At 38.0% G+C, this 26,134-nt stretch overlaps 1 protein-coding gene across 1 annotated transcript in view; it reads right to left on the bottom strand.

The window, feature by feature from the left end:
• The window catches only part of SEC62 (SEC62 homolog, preprotein translocation factor), a 41,844-nt gene extending 17,723 nt beyond the window's left edge, over positions 1–24,121 (bottom strand). Inside the window, exons 1-3 of the mRNA XM_007502241.2 lie at positions 23,373–24,121; positions 2,062–2,170; positions 934–1,039 (exon numbers count right to left, since the gene is read on the bottom strand). Of these exons, the coding sequence (XP_007502303.2) occupies positions 934–1,039; positions 2,062–2,170; positions 23,373–23,408 (251 nt within the window). The 5' untranslated portion in view covers positions 23,409–24,121. The remainder of the gene's footprint in view (positions 1–933; positions 1,040–2,061; positions 2,171–23,372) is intronic.
• Positions 24,122–26,134: the final 2,013 nt, after the last annotated feature.

The raw sequence follows: 26,134 nt of genomic DNA, 5'->3' as shown, positions 1-26,134 counted from the left end.
AAAACTCATGTGCTAGTTTTTTGATGTGCTTTTGTGCCAAGATGACTGGTTTATCTACTTTTTCTTAAAACAAACAAACAAAAAAAACAACTCTTACCTTCTGTCTTTGAATGAATACTGTGTATTGGTTCTAAGACATAAGAGTGGTATGGGTGAAGCAATGGGGATTAAGTGAATTGCACAGAATTGCACAGCAAGAAAACGTCTGAGGTCAGATTGGAACCTAGGGCCTTCGGTCTCTACCGCTGGCTCTTTATCTACTGCCCCCTACTTATTGCTTTATATTCTATGAACCCCCACCCCCACTTCTAAGGTAGAATGTGAGGTCCTTGAGGAGGGGGTCTTTTTGTTTTCTTTTGTGTATTCGGAGCTTAGTCCCTACAGTTAAAATGCAAAAGTTTTTTGGCTGAAAGAATTCCAGTTGTGGCTAAAACTTAAAAAGAAAGAATGAGATATCTCAGGTTTCCAAAAAAGCTAGAAGTTGCTGGTCTTAGCACTGTGCAGATGGGGATCTCCTAAACCCTCTGCCCAACAGCCTGAATAAAAAGTACAAATCATTGTTTCCTACAATGACATAATGTATATCTATTAAGTAAATCAGTAATTAGTGATTTTTTTTTAAAAAAAGAATCAGGGCTATTCCATTGAAGGAGGGTGGCAAATTTCTTCAGGAGAAGGTAGTGTAGATATTTTAGGTACTTGGTCAATAAGCAAATAAATTGCCAGCTACTGAAGTCTTGTTAGTGGACTCTGAAAAATACTAATATTCAGTTTCATTACATTAATAATACAGCAAAGTCAGTTTGCATTGCTCTTTTTCTTATGCTTCAATCTCATGAGAAATACCCCATTTATTGTGAAAATGCAATAAGCTAACAAAGAAACTTTCAACATCAACATTTACAGGACTTGTAACAAATGAGTAAATAATACCTGTTACAGTAGTCAACAACAGACTCTCGGGTTGTAAACACGGCTTCTTCTCCTTTCTTCGCCTTTGCCCATTTGGAGTCCAAAAGGCAATCTACTGCTTTTGAAGCTAAAAGGGAAAAAAAAGTTGATTGTTTGTTGTCTTGTAATGAATATTTATGAGAAAGCCTAACACTTCAGAATGAGAATCCATAATGATTGTCAAACTCAAATTTTATTAAGCAAATTCCTAAGTTTAAGCAATTAGTAGACCGCTGTCATGTCATATTGTCAACCTCACATTTCAAAGCAAAATTACTAAAAACAAAGCCCTTCCTAATAAAAAAGAAAAAAAAAGTTTATGAACCTTGATTTAGCCCCAACAGATGAAAATAAATTCTCTACAACTAAAAAACAGAAACATATTATTACTTGTTTTAAAAATAGGGGGACACATAAAATTTTAAATAGGGAACTAATTTAACTAAGCCAATGTGTTTTAAGTGCTTATTATAACCAAGGCACTATACTAGGTGCAAATAAGTGAATTTACAGCAAAATAATGTAACTTTATGGCTTATATTATCTGATCAGATTTTTCACAACACATCCCTTTGAGGTAGGAAGTATAAGAGCCCCATTTCATATCTAAGAAAGTTAAAGTACTCAATGCCTTGAAATAGTCACAGATCAGGTGGTCTTATTCCAAGATTAGTGATCTACATTTAATATTAATTGAAAAAGGTGCCTTGGATAATAACACAAATTAAGAAGGGAGAGGGAAGAGACCTGTTATGTCCTGTATGTTATAACTCTTGAGTCCTATTTTAGGGAAAGAGTAGAGCTGGGATGGCTTTATATAAAGAGTAGTTTTAAGAATTAAACTCCTGCAATGGACTCAAGAAATCCTAATACTGAATTCTGCTCTAGAGAAAAACTTAAGAGAAATTCTGTGTATTTAAAATACAAACACATAAACTTAGCTGGTAGTAATTGCACGAGCTTTATAAGAAATGGTACAAGAAAGAAAAAATTCAAAATCTGTTCATTAATGTAAAAGAAAGCACTTTAAATAAAGGCACCTTAAAACAGTAAAACTTAAATGTCTTTAAAAACATCTGAATTGATGTGGTTGTTATGTTTTAATCCTACCAATAAAATAATCAACTCGGTGGCCCATCATATTTGTAGATTTTGTGGGACAGTTGAAGCGGAGATATTTGGCCACTGCCTTTTCCTCTTTGGATGGTTCACCAACTTCCTGAAAAATAGAAAATTGTATTTTAATGTAATTATTCACAGAAGAAATTTTACACTTTGTAAATTAACATTTACAAAAATTCATGAAGTATCTCCTGTAGGCTAGGCAATATGATAGAATAATGAAAATATTAAAAAGGAATTTGGCTTAGTTTTGAATAATGCTAGAGATTCAAGAGTAAACATTTCCAGGTAAATTCTTTGGGAATCACATCATCAATCACTCCTTTTAAAATATTAAAATTTCACTACAATCTGAAGATGTTTTCAGGAATTAAAAATCTAAAGTCAATTCAATTTACACAATATGGTCTGTACATTTAGTTTAAAATGAGTATGCCTATATTAACATTCATGAATATTAAGTGTTCCTAATTAGAAATTCAAATAAAATAGAGTAGTCACACTAGGAAAAACTGACTAGGAAAGCATGAAATGATTTAAATATTTAAATTCCCCATTCTCCACCCCAAATCTCCACCCCAGCGCTAAAACAAAGAAACCAGAAGCTCCTCTTTCTACCACTCATTCTGTACTAAAAAAGCAGATCTCTGAAAGTAAACCTGGAGATTTGAGTGGAAAGATGTCTCTTCATGAAAAGTAAGTAGGGGCAAAGAAATTAGAAACTGGAGGGAGGATGCCCATCAGTTTGAGAATGGCTGAACAAGTTTATGGAATATGAATGTATTGCAATACTATCATAATTGTAAGAAATGAAGGCTTCAGAAAAACTTGAGAAGACTAGTTATGTGCTGATATAAAGTGAAGTGAGTCTAACTAAGGGAACAACTAATACAACAACAAAAATATTGTAAAGATAATCAAGTAAGAAAGATTTAGAAACTTTGATCAACAAAATGACCATCACAATTCCAAAGGACTCAATGTTATCCAGCTCCAAATAGAGAGATGCTGGATTCAGATTGTTCTTTTCTTTTAATTTTTTTGGACATAATGTAGAAATATATTTTGCACAAACACAGATACACACAATGGATTTTGTTTTTCTTGCCTAGTCAACAGGTAGGGAAGGGGAAGGAAATGGAGGGAGATAATTGAAAAGGAAAATAGAACTGAATTAAAAATTTTTTTAAAGCAACAGGCAGAATTGAGATGTCAAGAAACAAACAAAAATGAAACACACATGCAAAAAAGTCACACTATGAATATGACCTCAGACATTTTCTAACTGTGAGCCTGGGTAGATCACTTAACTGTTGTAAAGGATATTGGCCCTTTACTAATTATTGACTATACTAATAGTTGTATCAGGTGTGAACAGGTTCTCAATTTGTCAGTTGAAAAATATGGTCACCCCTTTTCTTTCTTTAAACTCTCTAACTACATTACATTACTAGCTATGGCTAACTACCGACCATTACCATTACAATTCCCATTGCTTAGTTCTTACTCCTCTTTTCTGCCTGGGAATCAATACATACTATTAATTCTAAATTGGGAAGTAAGGGTTAAAAAAAAAAAGCAACATGAAGTTACATGAAATGAATTTATATATGAAAGATGCTGCTAATTTTCCTTTGTTCCTTGTCATTTAGTAATGTATTTTGAGTTGTATGATAAAAAAAATTTAAGTCTTTTCTACTGGGGCCAGCTCAGTGGATTGAGAGCCAGGTCTAGAGAGGGGAGGTCCTAGGTTCAAATCCTATTTCTGAAGCTGATATTTTTGAACATTTATCCTTGTTAAATTTCATGCTAAAATTGACCCATAATTCTAGCCTATCAAGACTTTTTTTGGATCCTGTCAGTCAACTTTTGTTTTGTCTCTTTTGTGAATTGGATAAACATTCCATCCATAGCTTTATTCAAGTAATAGATTTTTTAAAAGTTATAGCACAAGGTCAATAAGTCAATAAATATATCGGGATTTGTTGCATGTGAAACACTTTCCTAAGTGCCGGATATTAAAAAAGACAGTTTCTGAATTCAAGGAGCTCACAGTCTAATGGGGGAGACAATACATAAATAGTTGTAGGCACAGATTCCTGATTCACAAGATTATCCCAGCCTCCTTTCTTAGTGCCAGGAGATTGTTTAATGACAGCTCTTTGAATCTGGCCATTCAACCAAGTTATGAACTCACCGTACTGTACTATTATCTAGCCTCTTATAACTTTATCTTTTCCACAAGACTAACATAAAAGGCTTTGCAAAATGCCTTGCTAAAATGTAGGCATAATTAATCTGGAGCATTCCTGTTTGTGATTATGTCAAAAAAGGAAATGAAGTTAATCTAGTTTGATCTGTTCATGATAGCCCTTTGTGAACAGTAGTTCCTTTTCTATATGGTTCCCTAACAATTCTTTGAGTAACACTATAATTTTATGAGTTATCAAAGTCAAGTTTGTGGTTTATAGGTTCCATTCTACTTTTGAATATTCAAGATATTTGGGTTTGGTGACAAACCCATTAAGGGCACGTAGGTGGTCCTTTATATCTCCATTAGCCATTTTCCTTCTGCCCTTTCCAGTCCAAAGTCCATTTTTTTTGTGGCCTAAGATAGGATGACATCATCAATGTAGCATTTATGTACCGTTTTAAAGTTTGCAAAGCATTTTACAAACAGTATTATTTTTATCCTCATAACAATCATAGAATGTAGTGCTGTTATTATCTATGTTTTAGAGATGAAGAAACTGAGGGAGATAGCAGTTAAGTGACTTGTCCAGGAACATAGTTCTAGGAAGGACCTCAGGCAGGATTTGAACTCAGATCTTCCTGACACCTGGACTGGTAAGATAACTAAAGTCCATCAACAAGCAGTCATCATTTATTTACTATGTTTTAGGCAGAGTGCTAAGTGCCATGGCTATATAGAGAAAGGAAAAAGAAAAACAATATGTGTGTATGTGTGTACATACATATGTATATGAAAAATATAAACTGCAGAGAAAAGGCTTCTTGTAGACAATGGGATTTTCACTAGAATTTGAAGGGAGCCCAGAGGTGGAAATGAGGAGAATTTGGGGGATGTAGTGGGGAGAGAGTCAGTGTCTGTCACTTATTTTCTTTTGGGGGTTTTATAATAGAAAATTTTTATTTAATTAATTTAGAATATTTTTCCATGGTTACATGATTCATGTTTTTTACTTCTCCCCATAGCCGACGTGCAATTCCACTGTACAATACGTTTCAGATGTATCACTGATCAAGACCTATTTCCCTATTATTGATAATTGCACCAAAGTGATCGTTTAGAGCCTATATTCCCAATCATATCCCCATCAACCCATGTGATCAAGCAGTTGTTTTTCTTCTGCGTTTCTACTCCCACAGTTCTTTCTCTGGATGTGGATAGTGTTCTTTCTCATAAGTCCCTCACAATTGTCCTGGATCATTGCATTGCTACTGCTAGAGAAGTCCATTACACTCGATTATACCACAGTGTATCAGTCACTGTGTACAATGTTTTCCTGGTTCTGCTCCTTTCGCTCAGCATCAATTCCTGGGAGATTGTTCCAGTTCACATGGAATTTCTCCAGTTCATTATTCCTTTGAGCACAATAGTATTCCATCACCAACATATACCACAATGTGTTCAGCCATTCCCCAATTGAAGGGCATCCCCTCATTTTCCATTTTTTGCCACCACAAAGAGCACAGCTATGAATATTCTTGTACAAGTTTTTTTCCTTATTATCTCTTTGGGGTACAAACCTAGCAGTGGTATGGCTGGATCAAAGGGCAGTCTGTCACTTATTTTCAATCTCTCTGGTGACTCATTTTCTGCCTCCAACACATTCACATCTTTTCCATCTTCAAATGACCCTTGCTTGGCCCTTCTGTTTTTACTAATGCCCTGCATATCTTTTGACCTTTAGATTTAAACTCCTGGAAAAGTCTACAATAAATACATGGCTCCACTTTCTCTCCCCTCACTCTCTTCTTAACCCCTTCCAATCTTATCATTCCACCTAAACTGCTCTCTCCAAAGTTATCTCTCCCTCCCTTCTGCCTTCTTTTCTTTCTCTGGAATCCATGCAGCTGTGTTTATTTTTATTTTGGTGCTTAGTTTTTATTGTTTACTAATATTTTATCATTCCCCTCAACTACATGAAACCTCCTCCCCAAACAATTTTTAAACTTTCATTCTCTTTAGGTCTGAGCCAAATTCTCCTCCTCTCTTCCCCTCTCTCCAAGATGGCAAGAAATCTGATATAGATTATACATGTGCAATAGTGTAAAACATCTTTTATTAGTCCTTTTGTGAAAGAGACCTCAAACAAAAGAATGAAGAAATAAAGTGAAATATAGTATGAAATAGAGTATGTCTCAGTTTGCATTAGTTCTTCTCTGGAGATAGATGAGTCTGCCTGCCTTAAGTCTCTTCCCACTTCAATTCTTCCTCCATTCAACTACCAAGGTGATATTCCTAAAGCCTAGCAAGGTGTGACCATTACTGAATAAACTCCAATGGCTCCCTATCACCTCTAGGATCAAACACAAACTCCTCTGCTTGGCAAGAAGGCCCTTTACAACCTCATCTCCTAAAATCTCTCTAGTCTTTCTACACCTCACTCTAAACACACACTCTTTGACCCAGTGGTACTACCCATCCAAGCCTTTCCATGAAAAAGATACTGCATATGTGGAGTGCCCAAATTCAGGTATTTCTTCTTGGAATGCTGTACTGCCACCTCTCTACCTGATGACTTCCCTGACTACCTTTAAGTCCCAACTAAAATCCTACCTACTAAAAATGCCTTCCTCCAAACACACTTAATTCTATTGCCTTCCTATTGATCTTGCACATAGCTTGCTTTGTATTTGTCTGCATGTTGTTTCCCTCATTAGATTGGAAGCTCCTCGAAGGAAGGCATAATCTTTTGCTACTTCAGCTTGCTTACTGAAGTGCCTGAAACATAGGTGGTACTTAAATGTTTATTGGTTGATGATCACCATTATGATGAAGGAAGGAGAAAAGTGTAAGACTGGAAAGTTACAAAGGGGCCAGGACTTGGAACTTAAGAGACTACAGCAGGCTACTCTAATAGTACAGGCAGGAAGTGATAAGGACCTGTATGTACCAGGGTAGTGGTAATGTCAGAGGAAAAAAGATAATATTTATGAGACTTGTTATGAAGGTAGACTCAACAGGACTTGGTAAAAGACTCAATAATGAGGGAGGAGGAGATTAAAGAAAGTGAGAAGTCAATAACTAAATTTGAACCTAGCTAACTAGGAAGATAGTGGTACCTTCAACAGTAACAGGGTAGTTTGGAAAGGGGAGGAGACTTTGGTAGGGCAGATAGCAAGCTGTTTCAAATATGCTGAACTTAAGATACATGTGGGACAACCAAGATAACCAAGAAGCAGCTGGAAGTGTGAGATTAAAGGTCAGAAGGGGATTTTGGCTGGATTACTAGATCAGTAAATCATCTGCATGGAGATGAAAATTGAATCAATGAGCAATGAATAAGCTGATGACACCACTGAGCAAAATAGTATAGAGACAAGAATAGGATCCAAGTCAGAACCTTGAGGGGGCATCTGAAGTTAGTAAAATGCAACCTGGACAAAGAGTCAACAAAGGAAATGAAGAAGGTGTGGTCACAAAAGCAAGGAAAGAAAGGGCAGAGCAGTTATCACAAAAACCTAGAGGAATAGAGGATGATCCACAGAATTTCAGCTCTCAATATAGCTTAGTCATAACTTTTTGTGCCCCAGTGTCTACCTTTGCAGAAAATCTGCCAGAATTCTGCAGAGGGAGTATCTGCTCATACTACCCAGGAGAATGGGAACAGAGCTTGTTTAAGAACACATTCCCAAACCAGAAGCTGAGGCTGGAGACCAAGGTGAACTGAATAATAATAATAAACTCAATAGAGAAATTAACTTTAGAACAGGGAGAAGGGAACTGGGCAGGTGTAAGAGAGGACAGGAAAGGCAAATTCAATGAACATTTTATAAAAACACGTGCCAAGCATTGGGATACAAAAAGAGGCAAGTCAGTTCCTGCCCCCAGGAAGCTCACAATCTAACTCCACACATAAACAAACATCTACAGCACAGGCCATATACAGGATAAATAGGAAATAATTAATAGAGGGAAGGTGTAGATAAGGAAATTGTTGTAAGTAAAACATACTACAATTTGAAAAGGGGTTGAGTACAGAAGGGATTAAAATGAAAAGGAAAAACATGGAATCTTAAGACAGGGAGAGAAGAGAAGATACGAGAGGCCACTATTAAACAGACTGGAATTCACATGTGATCTTAAACATTGCTGTGAGGGTCAAATGAGGTATCTGTAAAGGACTTGGGATAATGGCTGGTGCATAAGTAGGGAGCATCTAGGTATTTAATCCCTTCCTTTCCTCCTCCCTTAGAAATTGGAAGTGTTAGACAAACTCCTTTTTTTTAACCAGAGAGACCCAAATCAGAAAGATGAATTAAGAGAAGGATGGAGGGGGAAAATGCAGTTAATCAAAATCCTGAACATGAATAGAATGAACTGACCCATAAAACAGAAAAAGGCAGCAAGCATAGATTAGGAAGTAGTCTCCAAAGTATATTATTTATAAGAAATGCAAAGATTTGTATAGACTTAAAGCAGTCTATCATGTTTCAGATGAACCCCCCCCAAAAAAGGAAAATTGAAATAATATCAGATAACACTTAAGTAAATATAGATCTGTTAAAAAGACTGAAAGGAAAGTACCTCATACTTAAATGCACCACAGATAACATAGCAATACTTTATATGCATTGAACAGCATAATATCCAAATATTAGATATTGGGGGGGTCAGGGAGAGAAATAGCTGCAAAACTTTAATAACAAGGGACTTCAAGACAAATCTAGGCAAATCTAACAAAAATATAATACAAGAAAGTGGTAAATAACCTGAAAAAAACTTTAAAAAATTAAGATATGTCTATCAATTTACATAATTCTCAATCATGAGCTTTACAGAAATGACCACATATTAAAGCATAGAAACTTTTTTAAAATGCAGAAAGGTAGAAATAGTAATGTATCATTTAATAATCACATAATGCAACAAAAATCTTATTCAGTAAAGAACTTTTGAATAAAGAATTAAATATTAGAAATTAAATAACTTGAATTCTAAATCATAGAAAATAGAAAGTTTCAGCAGAGAAAATTACAACAATGAGACATACCAAAACTTGAGAAATAAAGCTAAAGTAGTCCTTAAAGGAAAATTGACCTCTCAAAGTTTTCATTGACGAGAGAAAAAACAAATCAATGAATTGGATATGTAACCAAAACAATTAGAACAACAAATCAAAAACCTAAAACTAAACATCAAAATAAGAAATTAAAAAAAATCAAGAGTTTAGTAAAACTGAAAGCAAAAAAAGATGGAAAAAGAATGAATTGATAAAACTAGGTGCTGATCCAAAACAGAAATTGAACAAGTCACAAATGAACTGCAAAAGGAAAAAAAAAAAGCTCCTGGACCAGACAAGTGAATTCTACCAAACATTCAAAGAACAATTAATTCTAATCTAATAAAAACTGCAAAAATAGGAAAAAGGACCCTCACAATCTTAATATTACAAATATAGCATTGATACCAGGGAAAGACAAAGCAGATAGAAAACTATTATAAAAAATATTTTAAAACCCTACATGATAGGTCTGTGTTTTCTTTCACAACATGACTACACATATATAATTTATATCAAATTGCTTGCCTTCTCAATGAAGAGGGAAAGAAGGAAGAAAGGGAGAGGATTTGGAACTCAAATTTAAAAAAAATATTTAAAATTCTTACATGTAATTGGAAAAAATTTAAAGAAAAGACCCTTAAACCCTATGTGATTTTATCAAGTGATGCAAAAGGGCAATAACATCCAAGACCTATTACTGTTTAAAAGAAAAAAAAATTCAAGAAAGCATATGCTAAACACTTTTCCTTAGTCCCAACTCTCCGTGATCTTATTTGAGGATTTTGTGGCAAATACACTGGAGTGGTTTGCCATTTCCTTCTCCAGCTCATTTTACAGATGAGGAAACTGATACAAACAGGGTTAAGTGATTTGCCCAGGTTCATATAGCTAGTATCTAAGGATGGATTTGAATTAATGAAGATGAATCTTTTTGATTCCAATCCCATGCTCTATCCTTTGCAACACCTTCCTGCCCTAAAGATAAGTAGTATCTATCAAAAACTATGAGCAAACATTGTATATAATGAAGAAAAGTTAAAGGAGTAAAGAAAGAGTATTCATTTTCATCATACTCTTCCAGTTTGGGGTCTTACCAGAGCACCTTTCAATGATACTGATAGCTATGATGTCAAATTAACTTCCTTGTTTTAGAGTCTTTATTTCCTCTTTTGTTTATTATCCATTCTTTAGTCATTTATTTCTAGATAGCTGAGGCAACAAGATTATTGGTATCTTCTTTGGATTTTATGTCTTATGACTTTCTAGGCATCTCTTCTGCTATTCTTCCCACAATGAACTTTCCTCAATAGCATTTAACTTGGTGAAAATATAGAAGCAGTTTTCTCCTTTTTAGTCCAAATCCTTTTTGACTTCATTTGCAAGACCTCAGACTAATATATTCTTTCCAGCCCTGGCCTGGGGAACTTCATCCCTGTTCTTGACTAAGAGTTAGTAATCTTAAGCAATGCAATACCTTCTAGTTCCTTCTAGTAATATAACATAAATCACCAAAAGTATTAATAATAGCAGTCTGGTTTGCTGAGTTTGGGGTAGTTCTCTGTCATATCCTGTACACAACTCAGGAATACAACAGAGCTCTCTATTGTCATAAGTAAGTCAATAAATATCTGTCTCAAATGAGGTGCCACGTGTGACCTGTAATACAGTCATACCCTCTTTCCTATCTGAGCACATGGCTACCTCTCTAGTTTAGATCATATCGCCTTGGGTCTGGACTATTGTACTAACTATTAAGCCTTTCTTCCCTAGTTTCTCCTCTCTTTTTATAAAAGCACCAAAACTATTTGCCTAAAGCAATAGCCTGACAAAATTATTCTCCAGCTCAAAAAACTTACCTATCTCCTCACTTCCTGCCTCTAGAATAAAATATGAACTGCTAAGCTTTGAATTTAAGGCCCTTCACAGACTGGCTCAATCTACTTTTCTATCTTATTTCATATTTCTCCCTTTTAAGCATTTTATTTTCTAGACAAATCGAACCATTCCTTAAACTTTACAGTCATGCTGGCCCAGTTTCCATGACTATAATACATTCCACTCCTTCTTCAATTCCGCCTCCTGAAACCCTTTTCTTTCTTTAAGACTTGATTCATGTGGCACTTCCTCTGAAAAATTCACTATTAAAGTAATTTCTCCCTTGCCTTAAAATTTCCTGAAATATTTTGCTTGGAACTTCTCTTTGTCTTCATCACACTCTAAAGGGGCTACCTCTGGATACTCAACTTCTCTCTGAGTTTCCCACAGTACTACTTTTTCTTGATTCTCTTCCTTCATATCTGACTACTCCTACTCTCCTTTGTTGGTTATCTTCTACATGGGATGTCATTTAAGGCCTGAGTCCTTTTCTCTCTTGATACTATCTCACTTGGTGATTTCACTAAATGTCTAAGCATTCCCCTGAGTTCCAGTATCAAATTAGTAATTACTTACTGGATATTTCCAACTGGATGTCCTGTAAGACATTATCCCACACAAACTTTCCCCTTGTCCAAACTTCTCATTTTATGTTAAAGAGCCACCTGCCAAGTTCACACTCTCAGTATCATTCCTGATTCTTCTTTGCAGCCAGCCTCCATACTCAACAGTTATCAAATCTTCTCTCCACATAAAGCTAGCTCTAAGTTAAGTTACGGCCCTCATCATCTCCTGCCCTTTCTTCTTTCTACCTCCAATTTCTCCCATTCCAATCCACCCTCCATACAACAGTCAAAGTACTTTTCCTGAGGCAAAGGTCTTTGATCATTTCACCAACCTACTCTATAAACTTCAGTGACTCTCTAGTAACGCCAACATTGCATATAAACTCCCCTGGACATTTAAAGCTCTTTTCTACCTCCATACTCACACTCCATTACTGACTTATACTAGGTAGGGTACTTGCTATTCTCTGCACAAGATCCTCTAACTCCATTCTGTGCCTTTGTTCAGGCTGACCCCATGCCTGGAATTCTCTTCTTTCTCAATTGACCTCTTAAAAAATTCCATGCTTCCTTCAGCTCAAATGCCACTTTCTGGAAGAGATCTTTCTTGGCCCTTTCCTCCCTCAGCTGCTAGACTTTTTAGCTTCCTCTTTAAAGACCCTCTGCCTACTTGGTATGTATCTTGTATGTACCTCAAAAATCCTAAACCTTATCATTCTCTCCTCCAGTGAAGCCCAAGCCCCTTAAGACAGAAATTATTTTGGCCTTCGATTGTATCTTGTATAATTAGTACAGCGTCTAGCACATACTAGATGCTTAAATGCTTGTTGACTGACTGGTTCTTCAGGCAGAGGTTGACCAGATGCCCTATGAGGGACCTTCCAAATGAGACTCTGTCATGCTAAGTAATTTGTGTACATGTGTCTGCTCCTTCCCCCAAAGGGAAGAGCAATGCCATTTCTTGTTCACCAGAAAAACCTGGCACATGGTGAGTGGTTGATAGAAGTTGAATTTGTACTGATTCTTTGTTCTCTGGTCTGGTTCCTTCTTATAACCAAACAAACTTAAAGATGAAGTACTTTAAAAAGTGGCTACCTAGGTCTCAAAGTAAATAGTGGCACTAAGCTTTCTAGCAATAATGGCTAAGATTTAACAACCTACACCCACAGCAAGACACTACTGTATAGACAATACCCTGTCATTCTGATTCTGACTTTCACACAACCTTTACAGACAAATAGCCAAATTAAAAGAGCTACAATGACTGAGTCAACAAACTGAAAGGATTTTCTTCTACTTTCTTTCTAGTACAAACTTCATGGCATTGGGAAACCTCCTTAGTCAAAAATCTATGAGTGGAAGGGACTTTAGAAGCCATTCTGTTCCATTTTATGGACAAGGAAGCCAACTTGTCCAAAGTTCTGGAAGTAGTCAGTCAGAACTGGGATTTGAACTCAGGTTCTCTGACTCCAGAGCCAGTGTTATTAACTCTATTGTATTAGGCTATTTTCTGCCCCCATCTTGTCCCCTAGTTATCACTGCAATCCAGGGGCCGGTTCATAGTGAAGTCTATAGTGGGGAAAAGGTTTTTAAAAAACAAACAAAAAGAGATAAAGGATTTGTGATTGGAAGAAAAGATATTAGGCCTTAAAAACAAACACCTGAACAATGAAGACAAGTACAATTCCTATCTTAGATTGTCAGGTGGATAAGGGATATGACTAGCTTTGCTTGGCCACAGAGACTAGAACTAGGATCTATGGGTACAAGTCAAAAAGTAGCAAACTGAGAAAAAGCCCATTCCAGGTATCTATTAAGTAGAATGGGCTTTCTTGGGAGACCAAATTTTCCTTCTCACAGGAAAACTTCAAGCAAAGACTCTGTTCTCCAGTTCTTTCCCTAGACTGTTTCCCATCTCTGCCTCAGAATCCTTAGTTTTTTTAAAGACCTAGCTCAACTGCCACTTCCCACAAGAAGTTTATGTCCTTTTTAAAAAATTTATACATATATTCTATATTTACTTATCTGTGAATGCTTCTGGTTTCAGCAGAAGACAAGTTTCCTATATTCCATTTGTCTCTATAGCCCTGGGCCCTAACAAGAAAGATTCTGTCCAGAGGAGGACAACAAGGTGGGAGAGAAGGACTGTAAGTCTCTGATGTAAGGACCAGCTGAAGAAGCTGGGCATGTTAAGTCTTGAGAAGAAACTGGGAACATGAGCTGTCTTAAAGTATTTGATGGGCAATCTCTTGGAGATATCTGGCCATTTGTACTGGGGGTCAAACTAGAAGCAAAGGGCAGAAGTTGCAAAGAAGAAAACTGAGAAAAGCAAGCAGAAGGTGCATCCCACCATACAGAAATGTGCCAGTGAAGAAGCCCTTATTAAGCACTCACCATCCTCCAGACACTGTACTAAACTCAGGGGACACGCAGAAGATGGTCCTGACCACCAGAAGTCCACCTTCTAATAGGGAAAAAGCATATGTACCAACTGGTAGACACAAAATCTTAACTGTGTCTGAGTGGATGAAAATGAGAGACAGTAATCTTAAGGGAAGGTACTAGTAGGGGAGAAGGGACTCAGAAAAGCTTCCTGCAGAAGGTGAGCCAGGTCTTGAAGGAGGCGATAGGTCAAGGGAAAGAAGGGAGAGTATTCTAGGAATTGAGAAGTTGATGAAAAGGTACAGAAATGGAGAAACAGCATTATGTGTGAGGGAAAATGTAAAGATGCTGTCAAATGCCACCTAGAGAGAGAATAACTCCACAATGAATATAAACAGAAACTCAAAGGAAAAAATTAATTTTTCACACCTACCGGAATAATGGAAAAAATGAATCAAAACTCAAAAAAAAAAACCTGGAAGGTAAATGAGTAACAGAATAGAAAAAAGTGAAGTTATCCAGGGATTATGTTCTCTGAAAACTAAAACAGACCAAACCAAAATCAATGATTGCACAAGAGTATACAAGAAATAGAATAACAAATAGAATGACTGGAAAAACTGAACAAAATAGAAAATATTTCCTATAAAAACTGACCTGGAAAAAAAAAGATCAGGGAAAGACTGCTTAAGAATAAGCAAAGTCCCTAAAAAGCCTAATTTAAAACATACCAAAAAGCCCAAGTACCATATTTTAAGAAACCATAAGTTAGGTTCTGAGAGACCACGCCAAGCTGGCAGAGTAGAAAGGAAGCAGTCCAGTCCAGATTCCCTGACAACTGCCAACATTCTAAGAAGAAAGTTTGCCTGATAGTGACTAGAAAGTAGGAAGGAGAAAGGAAGGAAACAAACATTTAATATAGTACCTTCTATGTGCCAGGCTCTATTATTATCACCCCCATTTTACAATTGAGGAAATGGAGACAAACAAAACAAGTTCAAATTTAGTGTTTCCTACTATCAAAATCAATCACAAATGTGCACTTGTTAATGATGGTTTATAATGGGATTTTACATGTTTGAGCTTTGAAAATTTTTCTTCACACAGACTGTTGTCTTGTCCAATTCTTTATGACCTCATGGTCTTGTCCACAAAATTTTTGGAAAAGAAAATAGTTTGCTATTCCCTTTTCCATTGTGTTCCCATTTTACAGATGAAGAACTGAGGTTATTTAAGTAACTTGCCCAGGGTCACAGAGCTAGTGTTTTGAGGCCAGATTTGAAATCAGATCTTTCTGACTCCAGGCCTGGAGCTTTATCTACTGCACCACTTACTGCTAAATACTCAATATATCTATATCTATATATCTATATCTATATCTATATATATAGATAAATATATAAATCCACAAGCATATAATTTTAATTGATTATGTTCATTATTTAGAAGGCATTTCTAGAATTCTATTAGATTCTTCTCTTGATATTTGCCTTTTTATTGAAGGTTAGATGGAAGCTCTTCAATTGTTCAATTAAATGGATTTTGAAACAAATTTCTTTTGTACTTGCATTGAGGTTCAAAAAGATGCAGCTGAAACTGAAGTTGGAGCTCAGAAATACATTCTATGTAAAGAAGGGGTGAGAAGTAAAAAAGAAGAAAAGGTATGAGAAGAGGATAGAGGGAAATAAATAAAAATTTAAGAGTTCACAAATACAATGTAGCTAAGATTAGAAAGGAAACAGTTAACTGGGAAAAAAAATCTTTGCAGCAAATTTCCCTGATAAAAGAAACAAAAAGTTTCTAGGATATAGAAGGGACTGGTTCAAAAATTTATAAAAATAAAGTTATTTCTCAGGTGATAAATGGTTTAGAGCATATGAACAGGCAGTTCTCATGGAAAGAAATCCAAACTATCTATAGCCATGTGAAAAAATGCTTCAAATCACCAGGAATTAGAGAAACACAAATTTAAGCAACTCTGAGGTTTTCCCTCACACCTATAAATTCAGCAAATTTAATAAATGTTGTGGGAAAATAGGCACAATGATATCATATTGGTGAAGTTATAGAATGGTTCGGCTATTCTAAAATTTTAGAAATGTGCTCCTAAAATTACTAAACTGTATATATAAGTTTTGGCCCAGCAAATAGGTTCTTTGTGGATTAAATGAGATAATATTTGTAAACCAATTTGTAGTTCTTTTTTGTGGTAGCAAAGAAAGTCAAGGGGATTCGTGAATGAAAAGAAATGAAGACAGTCTCAGAGAAACCTAGGAAGATTTGAATGGACTGAGGCTGAGCTCAAAATGAGCCAAAGCAGGAGAACAATATGTTCAAATATCAACACATATGATGAAGAATGCTATCCAACCCCTGACAGAGATAATGGACTAATGATATTTAAAATGAGTCACACGTTTTTTGGACCTGGCCATTACTGGGATTATGTTTATTTGTTAGAAGGTTTTTCTTTTCTCTTCCCCACTCCTACTGGGGGGAGGGGGGGGGGAGGTGAGGAGGGACAGAAAAAAAATACTGGATTGGGAAAAACAAAAAAATCAAAAACAAAATCTTCCCAGATCTGGTTAAACCTGAGTGTGAAGACAGAAAGGAACCAGTGATCAATCACCTCCTCAAGGTCTCTGTCCCAGTGGCTGTGATCATCCATGAGTTAACCTGGGGGACCAGTCCCATGCCTAATACTTGATAGGCATTTACCAACTGCTTCCTGATTGACTAGGTTCTGGTCTGTGATGAGAGCTGGTCATTTTGCCAACCTGGGGGTCATAAAGCCAGGGCTTAAGGGATACTTTTCCATCCCTTCCTAGTCTTTGGGAATAGTGTCTCAAGAAGGGCCAAGGAACACAACAGCTAAAGCTGAGGAAAGGGAATCTTGCTACGTGGCAGTTCTAAGTCACCCAGAGTTCCTCAGAAAGCCAGAGGCAAAGGCAGACTTACCTTTTTCCTCTTCATGCTCCAAGCAGTAAAGCCTCTGGGATTTTCCTAGTTTTCCTAGGCTCTTTGGAAGCATTCTTACCTCTTAACGGAGCTTACCTCCCCCTGGCAGCCCCGGGAGGAGAATCCATCAAAGGAGAAAGCAGAAAAGAAGCAGCTTACAGTCCAAGCTATTATTGATCCAGGAAGATGCCCAAATTCTCCCACTGAGGAGCTTGCTAGGAATGGCTGTCATCTGAGGCAAGTCTTTAGTTTTGAACTGAACTTTAAAAGTCAGATTTTTTGTTTCTATTAAGATGCTTTTTTCAATAAAAAAAAAAGGGAAGCGGGGAGACAGCTGAGTAGCACAGTGGATACAGCATTGAACCTGGAATTGGGAGAACCTGGGTTCAATTCTGACCTTAGATATTTTCTAGCTGTGTGATCCTGGGCGTGTCACTTAACCCAGATGCCTCGCTCTTGCTGCTCTTCTGCCTTAGAAATGATACTAAGACAGAAGGCAAGCATTTTAAAAATAATAAAAACAAAGAAAATGGAATGTGCAAATTTAAAACTGTTAAAGATCTATCATCAACAGGGAGTAATAAATCTAAAACTTAAGTCAATATATAAATTCTTTAGAACATTTTTATAAAATAAATTATAATGGGACACCAGACTAATATTATGAGAATTTTCGTTTCCGCTATTTAGAACTAGAAAGGGATATAAGGAATTAAAACTGTAAGTCCCCCAAAGGCAATAGAGAGGAGTAAAGGGTGGGTATGAGTTGGCTGCAACACATCACTAATGAAGCATGCATAAGAGCAGTGGTGCAAATAAGGCTATTAGAAAGAGGCCCTGTGTGAAAAGGAAGAAGGGCTCATGGCCAGCCTTGTGCTCCAAAGGTATCCCTGGTCTCTCAAGAGAGCCAGAGATGGCCTACAGTGTGGACACACATGGGCAAAAGTTGTTCAGGATAAGAAGGCACAGATCATGTTAGGCAAGAGATGTTAGTTCATGTGAGGCAAAGATCAAGGTAAGAAAAATCACTCCAGTGAAAAGGAATAAACATTCAGATGGACTACAGATTTCTAGCAAAGAGAAAACTTATCCTATCTAAGGAATTGTATTTCCACAAATTTCATATTAAGTACACAATGTAGGAGAAAAACTGACAAAATCTCATGCCAAATCCCTCTATCTAGAACCAAGTCCTCTCTTCTTTCTGAATGAAAGATTGAGGGCAAATAGTTATGAAGAGAGTTGTAAAAAGTAGTTATAGTTTAAAATAAGAATACATTTTTATAAGAAGATGGTCAGTTCAAATCTCTTTTTAAATGATTTCAATATTTGTGGTTTTAAACAAATCAAATGATAATATATAAATTGTTACAAAAGAAGCTATATAACAAATAGCCTTGTTTGGGATGAAAGGGCAAAGGAAACACCAATACAATAGAGCAATGATTGTTTCAAAAAGGCAGAAGAATCAAGAATATTGAGTTATTGTTCTGCACCTGCCACTAATCAGTTGTATGCCTCAGTAGAACTTGACTGAAAAACCAGTACTTTCCCAATAGATAAGTTGTAAATAGTCTCAAGACAATTTTTTTTTTTTAAATGGCAAACTATTTTCATTTCATTATCATTTGAAAAAATGCTCCAAATCACCAATGTAAGAGAAATACAAATGAAAACATGTGAATTCTAGAAGCCCCAAGTTTTGCCCATTTCCCTTGAGAACTTGCCTTTGGGGGAAGTCCCAAACTTGGGGTTTCCATAATTCATGTTGACACTTTACACCTGTCAGACTGTTAGAGGCAATAAATAAGAACAATGACAATTGCTGGAAGAACTGTAGGACAAGCAGATGTATCTGTGAAGTGGTCTAACTATTCTGGAAAGCAAATAGAAATTATACCCCAGGTCAATAAACTGTATGTTGCCTCTGGCCTAACAAGAGGTTTATCCAGCAATAGGTTTATATTAGATAGGTTTATGTTACTCCCAAAGAGAGGGAAAGGATCCTTACTTGCAGAAGTAGTTACAGCAGCATTTTTTTGATATAACAAAGAACTAGGAACACAAGTGCCTATCCACTGAGGAATAGTTGACAAATTATAATAAATTTAAAGTAATGGAAATTACTGAGACATAAAAAATGACAAAAGAGAAAGATTCAAAGAAGCCTGGGAAGATGTATATGAATGGATGCAGAGTGAAATAAGAAGAACCAGAAAAATTTATACCTCAAAAATAACTTTGAAAGACTTTAAAAATTCTAATAAATACAATGACCAATGAGAGAACTGATAAAGAAGCATAATTCCCATCTTTTGGAGGAAAGATAACAGATTGTAGCTACACAATTAAAGGAACATTTTCAGACATGACAAAACAAATTTGTTTTGCTTGATTCTGTTTTGAGGTGGGGATTTTATTGGAGGGGAAAATGTCATGGGTAAATGAGAGGCAGTGATAATGACGCAGAAAAAGAAAAGAATGTCAATGAAAAATGTCAAAAATACACAAAAGATTTCTATCATGAAAAATTTGACATGCATCTTTATAAAACCAAATTGTATATGATAGTTTCATAGTTAAATACTTAATCTTCTTCTGTCTTTATATGTATTTGGAAATGTTCATGTTTGTTGAGAACTGTCACATTCATAAATAAAAAAGATAAAATCAGGAAGACCAGCCTCAGATACATTCTGGTTATATGACCTTAGGCAAATCATTTAAGTTCAGTGCCTCAGGGCAGCTCTTTTAAGACTAAAAAACTTCCAAAATTCTGTCAACCCTCTAAGAGGGAATTTCCTCCCCTGGAGCTTCTAAACAAATGAAATCAAAGGTCCAGACCATGTAACAATAATAGTGACAACAATACACATTTATGTGGTATTTTTAGGGTTGCAAAGTACAACCCTAAATGTTGCCTTTATTAGGGACTCACAATAAATAACTCAAGGAGGTAGGTAAGTTAAGATGCATAGACAAAGAAGTGAATTTTTCACAATTCAGGGGGAACCTGAAGTTTCAATGTAGGATGTTAATTCAGGACTCTGATTAATAAAAGCCAATTCTATTCATGTGGGGTGTGGAAGACAGTGACAGCCCCAATGTATTTAACCAAAACCAATCACACACCTATTGCATGTGTCCAATGAGGGTACAGTGCTTATAGTTTTAAAGTCCTGTGGAAACACAACCACTGAGGTCCCAGGATCAAGCCCATTTAGACCTTATGAAGGAAGACAGTAAAACCTCAAGGTGATTCTATGAATCTGTAAACTGAGATAATTGAATAGAATCTTCATGTTAGAAAAAAAGATCTGAAAGATAATTTATCCTAATTCTTTTTTATAAATGAAGAAACTGAAATTCAATTAGTAAAAACTTCTAGGGGACTCCACATTTAATGTATGTGTTTCATTTACTAGTATGGCCTTATCCATTTATAATCTTTTCATCTATTACACATTTACTTGCTTCTTGTCGGAAACTGAAAAACTGGGTACAAAGCCAAGTGCATACACCACACCTGTGTTAACACTTTTGTTTCATATTTAATGGTTTATTTACTGAACTGTCTGCTGCTAGACCTTTACCGTTAAAAAAGAAAAAGAAAACACTCAACTAGAGCAACAAAAAAAGCAAACATTAGCACCATTTTAAGTAAAAGGAAGATTTTTACATAAGAAAAACATAATGAAATAGTCAAGAGTTCAGAGAAAATGATCAAGCCCTTATACCAAGGTTCTTTAGGAATTATTAATGATGATAATAGGGAAAACTATTTTATAAAAAGACTATTTTTTTAAATAGTAAGAGAATTGTAAAAATAGCTGAACTTATTTGAGCACAAAAAAACAAGAGCTCTGAGCATCCATATGAGAATGAATATGAATTTTAAAAGTTGTGTTGCTTTTCCCTTTCTCAAAAAACAAAGGAAAACAAAACACACATGTTTCTGACATGAAAAGTCTTAATCCTGAGAAAAAGAGATACAGACATATCTTACAGAACACTGCCTCAACCAAAAGAAGTTAGGACATTATAAACATACTGTACCATAATATACTGACTGACACTTGTTGTAACTGTCAGGTTTCTAACAAACTTTCAATCTTTCACATACGATCCCTTCTCTCTGCTATTATCTCAGGTCTATACTATTCTAAGAACTTGCTGATGATCTCCCAACCTCAACATGCCCCAAGTCCAGGCTTTTCTCTACTCCAAATTCATTTTCCTAAAACTCAGGTCTGACCATGTCAACCCCACCTCCTTCCATAAACACACACTTACATGTATATGTATCCATCTATCCATCTACAGTCCATCCTTCTATAATGTGGCCCCTTACTCACCTTCCAGTCTATTTCTTCTCCACCTCCTCTATGATCTAGGGACATTTATGTCCTTGTGGCTCTAAGACACTCCATCTCTTGACTCTAGCATTTTCACTCTGACCCTAAAGCCTGGATTTCTCTCCCTCCTCATCTTCATTTCTTGGCTTCCTTGAAGTATCACTTTTTACAAGAAGCCTTTCTCAGTTCTCATTGTGCATAACTTTTTTTTTTAAGTGATTCAAAAATATCATTTCAGGAGTTGGTTTTAATTCATGATGTACAAACTTCATACAGATGGGAAGCTAGTGCAATAAAACTGCAAACAAACTTTATGTAGAAAAAGCCATGTCAAAATAGGAAATTAAGTAAAAACGAGGTAGGTAAAAAGCAAAATAACTTCCCCAACACAAATTTGCTGTGACTCATCTATTTCTGTGACACAAGCACATACACACAAGTACACACAAACACACACACACACACCTTATTAATTGATGGTTCTTTCAACATGTATTACATACCAGTTGATACTATTAGTACTGGTAAAACAGCATTACCTCATTTCCAAATTAATTTGGTTTCAGAATACTTTTTGGTCTTAAATCTATGGAATTCGATAGTGTGAGGAATACAGAGACATGGTATATGGAATACACCAAAGATAAAATGAAATAAATCCTGGAGCAAGAGTGAGGAAATACAGCATATTTTTTCTTTCTTTCTTTTTTAAAATCCTTCCCGTCTTTCTTAGAATCAATACTGTGTATTGGTTCCAAGGAAGAGGAGTGGCAAGGGCTAGGCAATGGGGCTAACTGACAAGTAGAAAGTGTATGAGGCTAAATTTGAACCCAGGACCAGTCATCTCTAAGTCTGGCTCTCTATCCACTGAGTCCACCTGGCTGCCCTCAATTCTTTTTATTAGTAAAAAATCTTCATCTTCCATCTTCGAATCAATACTGTGTATGTTGATTCCAAGGCAGGGGAGAAGTAAGAGCTAGGCCATGGGGGGGTTCAATGCCTTGCCCAGGGTCACCCACCTAGGAAATGTCTGAGGCCAGACGAACACAGGGCCTCCCTTCTCCTAGTCTGGCTCTCCACACACTGAGCTACTTAGCTGCCCTCAAACCTCGCTTCTGCCTCATGTAATACCCACTACGGATCATGACAAACGCTCTATTTCAGGGGGAGCTAGCCCCGGGAAGAAAATGCTGCACTGGTCTATTCCCCAGCAGGTGCGAAGGGAACTGGTAAAAGAGGAGGTGAAGGTAACCACAGGATGGCCCCGGTTACCCTGCAGGGAGACCCACACCTCACTCCCCCGCTGAAACGCAGGCAGCGATAGTTAGAAGGCACAACCGGTACAAGCGCCTCTGCCTCTCCGAGCCTCCAGCAGAACATGCGGGGTCTGCGGTCTCCCGTCGCCCCCGAGACCGCAGGCTTGGGGCAGCAAAGCCCGGTCCGGCCCCGCCCCCTCTGCTCCTCGGCGGCGCCCCCAGCTCCGACCCCGACCCCCAGCAGCGCAAAGCCCGGCACGTGACTGCGGGCCACGCGTAACCAGCCACGCAGGGCCCCCCACAGCGCTTACCCACCCCCCTCCCCCCGGGGCCCACAGCCTGGACCCAATCTGCACCCGACGCAGCTCGGCGCACGGACGCTCGGTCCCAGCCGAAGCGCAGTGCCGCGGCCCGCACACCTCGATCCCCGCTCCCCCCGCCCCCAGCACGTACCCTCCCCACGCATTCCCCCGCCCCCCCAACACCACACGCCCCCTCCCCCCCAAGCACCCTCCAGGCCGCAGCCCTCTCCGGCCCCCGGCTCAACTTCGGCCTCCACCTTCGGCCTCCTCCCGCTCCTCATCCTCACTGAGCGCTGCGGACACCCAGGCCAAGTCGCGACCCCCTCCCCAGCCCGAGGTTCGGCCTCCCTACCTGGATCCGCTTCTTGTGCCTCCTGCGCTCCGCCATGTTCGCCGCTCCTCCGGCTCCCTCTGACGTGGAGAGAGAAGGGGGGGGCGGGGCGGGCCTCTGATCTCGCGAGAGCTCGGCTCCTTCGAGAGCTCGGTTATGTAACGGAGGTTGGGAAGTGGAGGGAGAAGGGAGGGGAAAAGAGGAGAAATAGGGGAAGGGGAAAGGAAGAAGGGAGCGAGGGGGGGAAAGAGGGGAAAAAAGGGGAGAGAGTAGAAAGGAGTGTAAGGAGAAGGAAGGAGCCCACAAGGTCCGGGGAACGGGAGACAATAGAAATATTCAGGCTGTTCCCGAGACAAGATATTGGGAGAAGGGCAGAGAGGTGTTTCAGTGGATAGAGAAAGGAGGTCCCAGGTTCAAATATGACCTCAGACCCTTCCTAGCGCATGACCCTGGGCAAGTCACTGAATGCCCATGGTCTCGCTCTTGCTGCTTCCGCCTTGGAATCAAGCTAGAAAGTGTCTAAAGTCATATTTGAACCCAGGACCTCCTGTCTCTGAATTGAGCCACCTCGCTGCCCCCTCCATCATTTCTCCTTCCCGACTACCTACAAACCTGAAAAAACTCACGCTTGATCCTTCTGCCCTGCTGACTATCGTCCAATATTTCTTCTGCCCTTTGTGGCTAACTAAGCTTCTCCACTGTCCCTCCTCTTCCTCTCTTAGCCCCTTACCGTACGCTCCTGATCCTGTCATTCCATCTTCTACTTAGTCTCTTTAGTTTTGGACCTCGATCTCCCCTGGTTTTCCTTCTCCGTCTGACTGGTCTTTCTCAGTCTCTTTTGCTGGATCCTCCTCCACATCAAGCCCTCTCTTAGTCATAGGTGCCCCGGGAGGTTCTGCCTTGGACCCTCCTCTCTTCTCCTTCTAGTCCACTTTGCGGGGTCACGGTCTCATCCACTCCCATGGATTTAATGACCATCTAAGCTGATGATTCTCTCAAATCTGCCTTTCCTGCTTGGACTCTCTGAGGACCTCCAGTCTTGGCTCTCTTGCTGCCTTGGATACATCTTGAATACAATATGTCTAAAACAACTCCTTACCTTTTCCCCAAAGCCTCCCCCCCCTTTTCCCTGTTACTGCCCAGGGCTTCAGAAGGCTCACAACCTGGGGGTCATCCTGGATTCCTCACTATCTTTTCCCTCCGCATAAGCTATTGATTCACTTAACTACACCTCTTTCTCTCCTCTGAAACCCCGCCACTCTGGTGCAGACCCTCATCCCTGCACCCCTGGATTTTTGCAGTAGTTAGGTGCCTGCCTCAAGACTCTCCCCATTCTAGTCCTCCTCCATTCAGCTACAAAAGAGATTTTCCCAAAGTGCAGATCTAACCCTGTCACCCTTTCCCCCCTCCAGCAATAAATTCCAGTGGCTCCCTATTGTTAGTAGAATCAAATACAAAACGGTTTGTTTGGCATCCAAACCCCCTTCTATCTTTCCAGTCTTTTCAACACCTACTTAAGGACTCTTCAATCCAGTGACCCTGGTCTCCTGGCTGGTCCCAAAACAAGACACTTCATCTTTCAGCTCTGGCCATTTTCTCTGGTTGTTCCCCATACATAAAATGCCCCTCATCAACTCTGCCTACTGACTTCCCTGTTTTCCTTTCAGTCTCAACTAAAACCCCATATTTTACTGGAAGCCTTTCCCAATCCCTCTTAAGTTCAGTTGCCTTCTCTCGCTTTATTACTTCCTATTTGTCCTGCATATAACTGGATTTGCATATATTTTTTGCATATCTTCACCCCCATGAGAGTGTAAGCTCCTTGAGGGAAAAGACTGTCCTTTGCCTCTTTTTGTACCCCCAGAGCTCAGCATAGTGCCTGGTACTTAGTAGGCATTTAATAAATGTTGATTGATCCAATTTAGCAAACATGGATTAAGAACTATGTACAAGGCACTGTTCTAGGTGCTAGGAGCTTAAGACCATTAACATGTTATTTCCATTTTACAAAGGAAGAAACTGAGACTTAAAGGAGTAAAATTTTTTGCTGTTATTTGATTTTTTAATTTAACTGTTCAATTAACAAGCAGTTTTTTTCTCCCTCTTCCTTTCCCCCCATTTAAAAGGAAAAAAAACCCCAAATATGCAGAATCTAACAAAACAACTTCTCATATTGTTTATGTCCCAAAATATGTCTCATTCATGCTTCATCTTCATTTGTCTGACATTGTGGTTGGACATTGCATTGACCTGAGTTCTTAGTCTTTTAAAGTTGTTTGTCTTTACAATATGGTTGCTATTGTATAAATTGCTCTAGCTTTGCTCACTTTATTCTGTACCAATTCATATAAGTTCTCTCAGGTTTCTCTGAAACTGTCTCTTTTGTAATTTCTTACCATACAAATGTGTTCCATTAGATTAATATGCCACAATTTGTTTACCCGTCCACCAGCTAATAGATATCCTTTTCATTTCCAGTTCTTTGCCATTACAAAAAGAGGCACTATAAATATTTTTGTACATACAGATCCTTCTTTTCTTTATTTGATCTCTTTGAAGTATAGACCTAGTAGTTTAGCTGGGTCAAAGAGTAGGCACATTTTGGGGTACAGTTCCAAATAACTTTCCAGAAGACAGGACCAATCATCACCTCACCCCACTAGCCAAATGCAAGAACATGTCTAATTTCCTGCAACCCCTTTCATACACTTAATTATCCTTTTTGGCATATTTTCTAATCTGATGAATATGAGACAGAACTTCAAAGCTGATTTAATTTTCTC

Source organism: Monodelphis domestica, chromosome 8 (assembly GCF_027887165.1).
Source record: "Monodelphis domestica isolate mMonDom1 chromosome 8, mMonDom1.pri, whole genome shotgun sequence".
NCBI lineage: Eukaryota > Metazoa > Chordata > Mammalia > Didelphimorphia > Didelphidae > Monodelphis > Monodelphis domestica.
This window is presented reverse-complemented; position numbering and strand designations above follow the sequence as displayed.